Here is an 11,851-nt window from a genome sequence, read left to right as displayed (position 1 = left end):
GACTGCAGGTCGTAGTGATCAGAGCAAGCAGACAGGCTAACATGCTGTGTATTCAGCCCTCTGGACGGACAAAGACTTCAGTCACTGAACTACTGTCTGTCTGTATGTCTGTCTGTCTGTCTGCAGCTATACACACATCCCATAACAGAGCAGAGAGATGGCCTAACTCAGCAGGACTCATTTACCACTGGAAGACTAAGCAAAGACCAGCATGTGCTGCCCAATCAGCAAACATCCTCACTGAGTATCCAGAAATACTCACACACACACACACACACACACACACACACACACACACACACACACACACACTGAAGACACAAGTGAGATACTTTTACACAACTTGATCTATTATTATTTTATACAACATAAACCGGCAAAAACTATAGTTTTCATATATTCAATGCAAAGAACCTTGGACATCCTAGTCCTTTCAATCATAAGCTGATCCCATGTGAAAGCGAGTGCTCCTTGAAGCGTCAATAACGTGGACAGAGGTATGGAGTTTGAAGTCATAAAATGAAGGTATGGAGATATTCTGACTCGGGAACCTTTGCTCCTTGCTCCTGTGCACAGGCCTGCTGTCCTCCGGCCTGCTGCAGTCTAACCCTAACCCGGCCCTGCCAGTTGGATGTCACATTGCTGCTTCATTACTGTTTGCCGGTGGCTCTGTGACCCTGCAGCCTTCATTTACACCCTGGTGTGGAACCCTCCATCACCTTCCAGTCCTGGGACAGGTACCCGACTCTGCTCCCTGAGCCTGTCAGAGAAAGAACACAGAGAGAGAATGGTGACGTCATTCTTCAGTACATCTCAACCTAACCTGATGCCTATCATGACGAAGATGGAATAGAAGAGGTGAAAGTGTATGGGTATACCTATGATGAAGGTGTATGGGTATACCTATGATGAAAGTGTATGGGTATACCTATGATGAAGGTGTATGGGTATACCTATGATGAAGGTGTATGGATATACCTATGATGAAAGTGTATGGGTATACCTATGATGAAAGTGTATGGGTATACCTATGATGAAAGTGTATGGGTATACCTATGATGAAAGTGTATGGGCATACCTATGATGGGTATTCATGCTATTATAGTGATCCTCGCTATATGAACCACGTTAAAATTCCTACCAAGTGGGTGAACCCATACGCACTATACACACGTACATTTGGATTTTGCATTGTAGATATGTGGTAGTGGAGTATGGACCTGAGGGCACCCACTTAGTGTGTTGTGAATTCTGTAATGAATTAATTGTAATGTTCTTAAAATTGTATAACTGCCTTAATTTTGCCAGACCCAAGAAGAGTAGCTGCTTCCTTGACACTTCATTGGTGTAATGCGTAAGGTTTTTGCCTTTCATGCCAGCGACCCAGGTTCACTTCCCTGTTCGTCGTTTGCTACAGTACAGTCGTGGCCAAAAGTTTTTGGAATTTCACAAATATACATTTTCACAAAGTTTGCTGCTTCAGTGTCTTTAGATATTTTTGTCAGATGTTACTATGGAATACTGAAGTATAATTACAAGCATTTCATAAGTGTCAAAGGCTTTTATTGACAATTAAATGAAGTTGATGCAAAGAGTTAATATTTGCAGTGTTGACCCTTCTTTTTCAAGACCTCTGCAATCCGCCCTGGCATGCTGTCAATTAACTTGTGGGCCACATCCTGACTGATGACAGCCCATTTTTGCATAATCAATGCTTGGAGTTTGTCAGAATTTGTGGGTTTTAGTTTCTTGAGGATTGACCACAAGTTCCCAATGGGATTAAGGTCTGGGGAGTTTCCTGGCCATGGACCCAAAATATCGATGTTTTGTTCCCCGAGCCACTTAGTTATAATTTTTGCCTTATGGCAAGGTGCTCCATCATGCTGGAAAAGGCATTGTTCGTCACCAAACTGTTCCTGGATGATTGGGAGAAGTTGCTCTCGGAGGATGTGTTGGTACCATTCTTTATTCAAGGCTGTGTTCTTAGGCAAGATTGTGAGTGAGCCCATTCCCTTGGCTGAGAAGCAACCCCACACATGAATGGTCTCAGGATGCTTTAATGTTGGCATGACACAGGACTGATGGTAGCGCTCACCTTGTCTTCTACGGACCAGATTTTTTCCGGATGCCCCAAACAATCGGAAAGGGGATTCATCAGAGAAAATAACTTTACCCCAGTCCTTAGCAGTCCAATCCCTGTACCATTTGCAGAATATCAGTCTGTCCCTGATGTTTTTCCTGGAGCGAAGTGGCTTCTTTGCTGCCCCTCTTGACACAAGGCCATCCTCCAAAAGTCTTCCCCTCACTGTACGTGCAGATGCACTCACACCTGCCTGCTGCCATTCCTGAGCAAGCTCTGTACTGGTGGTGCCCCGATCCCGCAGTTGAATCAACTTTAGGAGACGGTCCTGGCGCTTGCTGGACTTTCTTGGGTGCCCTGGAGCCTTCTTCACAACAATTGAACCGCTCTCCTTGAAGTTCTTGATGATCCGATAAATGGTTGATTTAGGTGCAATCTTACTGCCAGCAATATCCTTGCCTGTGAAGCCCTTTTTGTGCAAAGCAATGATGATAGCACGTGTTTCCTTGCAGGTAACCATGACTGACAGAGGAAGAACAATGATTCCAAGCACCACCCTCCTTTGAAGCTTCCAGTCTGTTATTCGAACTCAATCAGCATGACAGAGTGATCTCCAGCCTTATCCTCGTCAACACTCACACCTGTGTTAACGAGAGAATCACTGACATGATGTCAGCTGGTCCTTTTGTGGCAGGGCTGAAATGCAGTGGAAATGTTTTTTGGGGATTCAGTTCATTTGCATGGCAAAGAGGGACTTTGCAATTAATTGCAATTCATCTGATCACTCTTCATAACATTCTGGAGTATATGCAAATTGCCATCATACAAACTGAGGCAGCAGACTTTGTGAAAATTTATATTTGTGTCGTTCTCAAAATGTTTGGCCACGACTGTATAATACTGATTAGAGAATGTGTCACTTCAGGGACACATAAAGCAAAACAACCATGAAAATGGAGAGTTAAAGTTCTAAATAAAACGATGAGGTGTTATTGCTTTGCATTTTAATTCTCTCCCCGGTGCGATGGCGATCTGGCGTGTTGGCATACGGCATTTTGGGTTGATATACGTTTTGGGTTTAATGACAGACAGGGAATTGTAAACGTGCTAGCCGTGTGCCACACCTTCATGAAGATTGTCACAAAGATGCGTCAGCGATGGAAACCCCTCAGAAGGATTCCTCAACCTGAATGGTTCCATCTCTACCTGTCATATCAATTACACAATTCACTTAGCATAGATGTGTTGGTACTGGTATTTATAGAACACTCCATACAGAAGCCCCAAAAGATGATTGGATTTGGGTGCAGGAGACCACAGCCTCAGTGTAGGCAATGTGTGATAGGTAATGTGTTGGTTATGTGTGATAACCATAGGACCTTATTTTCAACAGTTATTTCCTCACAATTTGGCTCTTTATGAAAAACTGGCCTGCTTCTCGTTTGTTTGTGTGGACTGTGTGTGAGTTCTTTTTTAGTTCTGATGATATAGGGTATAATACAAGACGTATGTGTGTCGATGAATAACAGTTGAAGTAGGTTATCTATTGACTTTAGTCCAGCAAAATATTATTTATGCTTTCAATGCCGACATGGGTCTCACGCTTTGGCTCGCAGTTTTCTATTCTAAACTTAAATATGACATGGGCTGAAATGTATAGGTTCAGTACCTCTTCACCTTTTAGGACATTTACATTGTATGATTGTAGACAGTAATGTGGTGGGTAAGAAGTAGCTAAGGTAGTGGCTCATTTCATAGACACTGAATGCGACTGTAATTGGCACACTGAAGTCATATTTGAGAAAACAAAGAAACTTTTAATTTATTATTCAAATTACATAAATAAACAAACTCTAAAGTCCAACAAATACAAATAGAATAGATATGTACATATGATTGGCAAGGAGGGAATGTACACAGAGCGAAGGAGGAGAGATATCTGTTCTTTCTCCGTGGCTGCTGTGGGAGGATACAAGGAACTTTCTTTCTTTCTTTTCTTATTTTCCTTCAGGCCACGAAAAGCAACACACTGACACTGGATCCAAAACAGTTACATGTAAATGGCTAAGAATGAAAATGGACGTTAATTTATACTTAACAAAAATATGAACGCAATATGTAAAGTGTTGGTCCCATGTTTCATGAGCTGAAATAAAAGATCCCAGAAATGTTCCATACGCACAAAAATATGATTTCTGTCAAATGTTGTGCACAAGGTTAATCCTTCCACCTGACAGGTGTTGCATATCAAGAAGCTGACTAAACAGCATGATCATTACACAGGTGCACCCTGTGCTGGGGACAATTAAAGGCCACTAAAATGTGCAGTTTTGTCAAACAACACATCGCCACAGATGTCTTGAGGGAGAGTTTGCAATTGTTATGCTGACTGCGGGATTCTCAACCAGAGCTGTTGCCAGAGAATTGATTGTTCATATATCTACCATAAGCCGCCTCCAATGTCATTTTAGAGAATTTGGCAGTACGTCCAACCGGCCTCACAAACACAGACTACAAGGAACCACACCAGTCCAGGGCCTCCACTTCCGGCTTCTTCATCTGCAGGATCGTCTGAGACCAGCCACCCAGACAGCTGATGAAACTGAGGAGTATTTCTATCTGTATTAAAGCCGTTTTGTGGAGAAAAACTCATTCTGATTGGCACCCCTGCCCAGTCATGTGAAATCTATAGATTATGGCCTATTGAATTGATTTCAATTGACTGATTTCCTTAGATGAAATGTGACTCAGTAAAATCATTGACATTGTTGCATGTTGCATTTACATTTTTGTTCAGTATATTTTATATACACACATATACATTTTTTTATGTTAGATCACCAATATTATTTAATTTTATTTATCTGTATCATAATAATAACAACACTAATTGTAACAATAAACTGTCAAACATACAGTGCCTTGCAAAAGTATTCATCCCCCTTGGCGTTTTTCCTATTTTGTTGCATTACAACCTCAAAAATAAAAAACTGAAAAGTGATGCGTGCACAAGTATTCACCCCCTTTCTATGAAGCCCCCAAATAATATCTGGTGCAAACAATTACCTTCAGAAGTCACATAATTAGTCAAATAATGTCCACCTGTGTGTAATCTAAGTGTCACATGATCTGTCACATGATCTCAGTATATATACACCTGTTCTGAAAGGCCCCAGAGTCTGCAACACCACTAAGCAAGAGGCACCACCAAGGAAGCGGCACCATGAAGACCAAGGAGCTCTCCAAACAGGTCAGGGACAAAGTTGTGGGGAAGTACAAATCAGGGTTGAGTTATAAAAAAATATCTGAAACTTTGAACATCCCATGGAGCACCATTAAATCCATTATTTAAAAAATTGAAAGAATATGGCACCACAACAAACCTGCCAAGAGAGGGCCGCCCACCAAAATTCACGGACCAGGCAAGGAGGCAAAAATCAGAGAGGCAACAAAGAGACCAAAGATAACCCTGAAGGATCTGCAAAGCTCCACAGTATCTGTCCATAGGACCACTTTAAGCTGTACACTCCACAGAGCTGGGCTTTACGGAAGAGAGGCCAGAAAAAAGCCATTGCTTAAAGAAAAAAATAAGCAAACACGTTTGGTGTTCGCCAAAAGACATGTGAAAACTTCCCAAACACATGGAAGAAGCTACTCTGGTCAGATGAGACTAGAATTGAGCTTTTTGGCCACCAAGGAAACGCTATGTCTGGCACAAACCCAACACCTCTTATCACCCCGAGAACACCATCCCCAGAGTGAAGCATGGTGGTGGCTGCATCATGCTGTGGGGATGTTTTTCATCAGCAGGGACTGGGAAACTGGTCAGAAGTCTTCCAGAGGTTAGAGACTGGGACGAGGTTCACCTTCCAGCAAGACACTCGAGTGGTTTAAGGGGAAACATTTAAATGTCTTGGAATGGCCAATTGAGAATCTGTGATATGACTTAAAGATTGCTGGACACCAGAGGGAACCCATCCAACTTAAAGGAGCTGGAGCAGTTTTGCCTTGAAGAATGGGCAAAAATCCCAGTGACGAGATGTGCCAAGCTTATAGAGACATACCCCAAGAGACTTGCAGCTGCAATTGCTGCAAATGGTGGCTCTACAAAGTATTGACTTTGGGGGGGGGGGGGAATAGTTATGCGCGCTCAAGTTTTCAGTTTTTTTGTCTTATTTCTTGTTTGTTTCACAATAAAAAAATATTTTGCATCTTCAAAGTGGTTGGCATGTTGTGTAAATCAAATGATACAAACCCCCAAAAAATCTATTTTAATTCCAGGTTGTAAGGCAACAAAATAGGAAAAATGCCAAGTGGGGTGAATACTTTTGCAAGCCACTGTAAGAATTGGCCCCTTTAGTAAAGTTGAGGGGGTTACTTCATAAACTTAGCTTTGGGTAGCTAGTGATCCTGATTGTCTTACGCCAGTGTACGATTGTCTTTGAGTCCTGTGTCTGTACTGAAGGACACGACTACAGTAACACACTGGCAACTGGAACGATTGCGGAGGAAGTATTGTCAGATTGTCTTTGGCTTGTAACTGCACCTTGGAGAGAGTGAAGGAAACTCCCAATGGAAAAACACATGCAAGTGTGTAACTAAGACTGCAAGTGTGTAACTTAAGAATGGCAACCTATGGACTATGGCTTAGAAAATCTAGGGTCTTTGGAATGGAAAAACCAACCATGTCATGTTGGTAAAACACAAGGCCTGAGAGGACCCTACATCTCTCTGCTTCAGATAGATCTTCTTCTGAGTTGACTCTCTGCCTTTCACAGGCGTTGCTGTCCACATGTAATGCATCCACCCAAAGGTTTCCTAGGTGATCGTCAGGCAGTAGAGAGGAGAGGGAGGTGATGTGGAGCAGGATGGTGCTTGAGGAGAGTCAATGTCTGATGGAAGATGCATTGTGCTCAGTAGCTCTGAGCCACGGGTGCCCAGGAGGCGGTGAGCCTGGCGATTGAGCTTTCGAACTGGGCCTCGCCCACGCCTACACCCACCTCACTAAGGCTGGGGTCGTACATGGAGGATGGTGAGGAAACGGGCAGGGAGGAGGTCAGGCCAGTGTAGGAGGAGCCTCGCAGGAACTGGCTGGTCAGGCCACCAGCGATGGAACCAGAGGAGGAGCCAGAAGGAGTTAGGGTCGTCCCGGCAACAGACCACAGGCTAGGATACTGGCTGTAGGGAGGAGAGAGAGAGAGAGCAAATGGGGTTTGATTACGAGTTTTTTTCTGGCCATGTGACCTAACCAGGAAGAAATCTGGGCCTAGTAAAAGTCTAAGCCCAGGGCCCAAAATGTTTCCTGATCAAGTCATGCAGTCAGGAAAGTGCTGGAATATAAACAGTGATATCAGAAACATATAGATGATAAACTATGACCGTGTGTTGCCATACCTGGTGTTGGATGTGGAGTTGCTAGTATGGGCCAGGGTTCCCATCCCAGTGGAGTTAGGGATCTGCAGGGCTGACCAGCTGTCATGGGTGGGCAGGGCTCCCGACGAGTTGTCCATGTAGTTGTCTAAACGATAAAGTACATAGAGAAATGATTAAAAACAGTATACTAAACATTTCTCTGATCAAAACAATGCATTACCTTTAGGGGTGATTTCTCAAACATCTTTTATGAACCAACATCTTGAAATATCCATGCTGTCATCTAGACCTAGGAGTCTGACTTGTGACTAGAACAAACAGTAAACAGTGCATTCACAGAGTGCTGGGTTGGGCAGAGGAGGTTCTTACTTGAGCTGGAGGAGCGGTGCGGGTAGTGGCTGGGGTAGGGGGCTGCCCTGTGGCCCCTGAGGCTGGAGTACCTCTCGCAATAAGACCCTGAGGAGTGGCCAGGGGCCCCGCTGAACGGAGGGGGGCTGCTGCTGGAGCACATAGGGCCGTTACCAGGTAGGAACCAACCACCAACTGAAAGGAAGAGAACAGACAAAATGGTTACATTCACCTGCGTCCTTTTTTCATACTGTTCCCTGTGTATAGTTTCCTTGGGGACATGGAAGACGTTGAAACTAAAGATATATGAGGATCATTATTTTCTGCATGTTTAAGAAAAGTGTGTTTGAAAATGATGTCCAATATAATGATTGTTGGAACTGAAATGGAGAGGTCTAGAAAGAGCTTTTCTAATGTGGTTGATGTTGTGAGACTGAAGGGAAGACCTACGTTGGGAATAACCAGACTGTTGGCTGTCTCCACCATGGTCTGGAATGTCTTTATGGTCGCTCCTAAAATTGAAAACATAACATCAGAATTGGCACACAAAATCAAATAAATACATAAGAAGCATATTTCTCACACAATATCGGTCTCTTCCTCTTACCTCTCTTTGGCGTCAAGGAAAGCTTTAGCGAATGGATTGTGTTTGATCTTCAACGCAGTTATCTAGAAGGTACATAAATATGACAGCTCCTATTATTTCCTTCCTTCATTGTAAGCTGGACACAATAAAATGTTTATTATTGTGAGCAATGATTATATCTGTGACTGTGAGATTCAGGCCAACTGACCTCTTCGTTCTGGTAAGCAGTGACAGCGATGAACTGAGTCTCGGGGAAAGACTGGCTACTGATCATCTTCTGGAGCCCTCCAACCTTCACAATGTGTATCCTGGGCTCATACTTGTGCAGAGAGTTCAGCATGATCTACAGAGAAATTATACATTATTTTAATAATATCACAATCAAGTACAATCAAAAACAAAGATCCAATACACACACTCAAAATGGATAAGATAGCAGATCAATTTAGTCCTACAGATGCCCAACAAAAAATAGTGAAGTTGATTTGCCATGAAATGTTCCCCAGGAAAGGCTTAACTTTGTAATTCAGCACAGCAGGGTAGAGCATCATTAGCTCTGAGAGAGCAGGGCAATCTGAACTAGCCTACCAAGTTGTCTTTAAATTGATTTACATAGTAATAAATATGCATACTGCAAATACAAACAAAGAAGACGACAAAAACCAATCGGGGCCTTACCTGTCCTCCCCCGTTGAGTTTATTGGACAGTTTGACTTTGCTGAATGAGACAGGCGCTTTCATCCAGTGTGCTCCGAAGTTAGGCGAGTCTGGGTGGATGTAGACGCAGCTAGGGCTCTGTGGCTCGGGCTTGCCACCGGGAACCCACTCGCCATTCACGTACTTCCACCGGTTGTTGTCTGCAGCCACGAAGTCCAATAGGACTGAGTACATGGCGTTGGGGTCCAAGCCGCTCACATTCGCTCTGAGCACTGGAAACATCCGCCTGTAGTTTAAAATAAAGTTGTTAAAATTAACATATTGCCTAAGCAAGCCTAAATATTATGTTATGTTGGCTCAGCCGTTGATCTATATAATTGAATTATTTGGTGGTATATTTGTTTGCATTAAAAAGGGTGCCACTTCTGTGCACTTTACTTTATCCTACTAATAGGTTTATACGATTTGACGACGGTTGCGCATTAGGCCTAATTCTTGACATGGTATTTAAGTTGCCACAGTGAAACGTAGATAGTGCCTAGCCGGGCCAACACCCTCTCATCTAGCCTATTCTGAAATGCTGAACGTGTCTGTTGAATATATAACCTGGGCGCATCAGTTACATTTAGCTTCGTAAAGACAAATCAAATCAAATGTGATTGGTCACATACACATATTTAGCAGATGTTATTGCAGGTGTAGCGAAATGCTTGTGTTCCTAGCTCTAACAGTGCAGTAGTATGTAGCAATTCACAGAAATACACATCAATCTAAAAGTTAAATAATGGAATTAAGAAAAATATTAATATTAGATCGAACAATGTCGGAGTGGCACTGACTAAAATACAGGAGAATAGTAAGTATATATATATGAGTTGAGTAAAGCAGTATGTAAACATTATTTAAACATGCCTAGTGTTGCATTATTAAAGTGGCCACTGATTCCAAGTCTACAGGGCAGCAGCCTCTAAGGTGCAGGGTTGCGTAACCGGGTGGAGGCCGGCTGGTGATGGCTATTTAACAGTCTGATGGCCTTGACATAGAAGTCGTGCCTAAATGCGCTCTACGATCTCTCCAGATAAACTTGGCTTTTAATGAGGCAGACCAAATAGGCCTCGAAGGCCTCATTTTGATCCGTTGCTAACAGCAACAACAACAACAAAAAACATAGTCTACCTGCCAGTCTTGGTGACGATCATTTCGTTGGTTAGTTCTTTAAACTTGGTCCATAATTCTGCGTCTTCTAGTCCCAGTTTAATATCCCTCTCCGAGGCGTCTCCTTTCTCGCTGCCCTTCTGAAACTCGCTCTCCACTACGCTCAGAAGGTGGTCCAGCCGCTGGTCGGAGTTTGAAGAAGTCATATTTCCTATAGGATGAGTTCGTGTGGTGTTCCGCGAAATGTTCCGTTAGAATAGGATTCACTGTTTCTAGATTAGTTTTGACAGTGAGATAAGTACTACTGGCTTGGGAGCCCAAGGCCTGATCATATAAGGCCCCCCGGGACCACATGGGGATAGGGGTGTGGCGTTGCGTTCGAGACCACACCCCGATGGCCTAATGGTCTTGTTTCGAGCGTCTCTTCGATGTCCCCAATGCAAAAAATGCCCATCACAATTGCGTCAATAGAACATTAAAAATGTACCTATAGGCCTCTAGGCCTACTTTAAACAGGGTCATGTTTGAATAAGAATAACTTCTTCGCTGCCTTTTCCTTTAGGTTTATAGCCTTCATGACCTAGGCCTATGCATTTTCAAAAAATGTTTGGATTTTCGTTTACTCTTGCATAGCTTAAAACATTTTCAGAGCTGTTCATATTTCATACATTCGTTATGTATCTTAGATTACCCTCTAACGAAGAAAAGACATGTTAAAATATTATTAGGCCGTATTGCCAATAGCATACAATATGTTTATGGTATTAAACATAATTGATTAGTATCCTGGGTTATATCATGTATTTGTCAGAGGGGAAAAAACATCGTTGGATGATTAGGCCAAACATTTTTTTGAAGCTTTGAATGAAAACAAAAGAAGGGAAGAGACGCGGCAGCAGCCACAGTGCCTTTGAACTCCGTTGTATATTTGCGAATAATGCTAATCTTTTGTTGTACCAAATACACACGTGAGGAGTGTGGTGTTGACTGTAGCCGGGCCATTAGGCTGTTCCTCTGTTCCTGTACTTGGCGAAGTGTGGATAGCCCGGAGGTGACATCCGAGATCTGCATAATGGGGCCGACTGTCTGTTTCTAATCTCACATCCACTCTCACTAACATCGAGGACACATTTATTCACACTTCATTGTAAAAAGTGTTAGACTTTTTTAGTATTATACTTTTTTTTATCATTAAGATCGGGGATTGAGATTATAGGGGATTCATATTTGTATCCTATTGAAAATTATCTCATCTGCCTTTTTTTCTCATCCTAATACCATGGTCTTGAGCAATGTCTTTAGCCTAATGTCTTGCTGTATATATAGGCCTTCTTAGCAAATATGGTGATATCAACAGGGTTGTCAAGTACAGGATTACATGTAAACATTTTACATGTATGGGATTAAAAAAACGGTAACCGTAATCCGTTAGGTTACCAGCAAAAATATTGTAATCAGATTACAGATACTTTAGAAAAAATAGATGATTACTTCAAGGATCATTTTTTATTTCAGAAAGGATGTTTGCGCAAAAAAATCTTTACACTTCTCTGAGCGAGTCGGACCACAAGTCAGAGACCACTATGAAGACACACCAAATGGGTTTGATCGATCGCGGGAAAAGCGTAGGAATAGGCTTTTGTAGGTTACAG

The 11,851-nt window shown here is 42.6% G+C and overlaps 1 protein-coding gene across 1 annotated transcript; it reads right to left on the bottom strand.

Moving 5' to 3' along the window:
- Positions 1-3,876: 3,876 nt before the first annotated feature.
- LOC106588610 (T-box transcription factor T-A) lies at positions 3,877-10,525 on the bottom strand. The gene is made up of 8 exons (XM_014177766.3): positions 10,221-10,525; positions 9,066-9,330; positions 8,596-8,730; positions 8,409-8,470; positions 8,252-8,313; positions 7,823-7,996; positions 7,475-7,598; positions 3,877-7,258 (listed from the first exon to the last, which is right to left on the bottom strand). Exons 1-8 carry the CDS (start codon positions 10,403-10,405, stop codon positions 6,994-6,996), a joined length of 1,272 nt encoding a protein of 423 aa, XP_014033241.1. The 5' UTR covers positions 10,406-10,525; the 3' UTR covers positions 3,877-6,993.
- Between the last annotated feature and the right edge of the window lie 1,326 nt (positions 10,526-11,851).

The sequence above is a fragment of the Salmo salar genome, chromosome 27 (genome assembly GCF_965601325.2).
Source record: "Salmo salar chromosome 27, fSalSal1, whole genome shotgun sequence".
Classification (NCBI taxonomy): domain Eukaryota; kingdom Metazoa; phylum Chordata; class Actinopteri; order Salmoniformes; family Salmonidae; genus Salmo; species Salmo salar.
Note: the sequence above shows the minus strand (reverse complement) of the source record. Positions and strands in the feature narration are given on the sequence as shown.

What these genes read in the sequence shown, in the direction of transcription:
- LOC106588610 (XM_014177766.3), bottom strand. Translation starts at nt 10,405, where the DNA reads ATGACTTCTTCAAACTCCGACCAGCGGCTGGACCACCTTCTGAGCGTA. An exon ending in ACAGTCTGGTTATTCCCAAC is followed by an intron (nt 7,997 to 8,251) that starts GTAGGTCTTCCC and finishes TCTTCCTTTCAG; the next exon opens with TTGGTGGTTGGTTCCTACCT. An exon ending in AACTCCACATCCAACACCAG is followed by an intron (nt 7,259 to 7,474) that starts GTATGGCAACAC and finishes TCCTCCCTACAG; the next exon opens with CCAGTATCCTAGCCTGTGGT.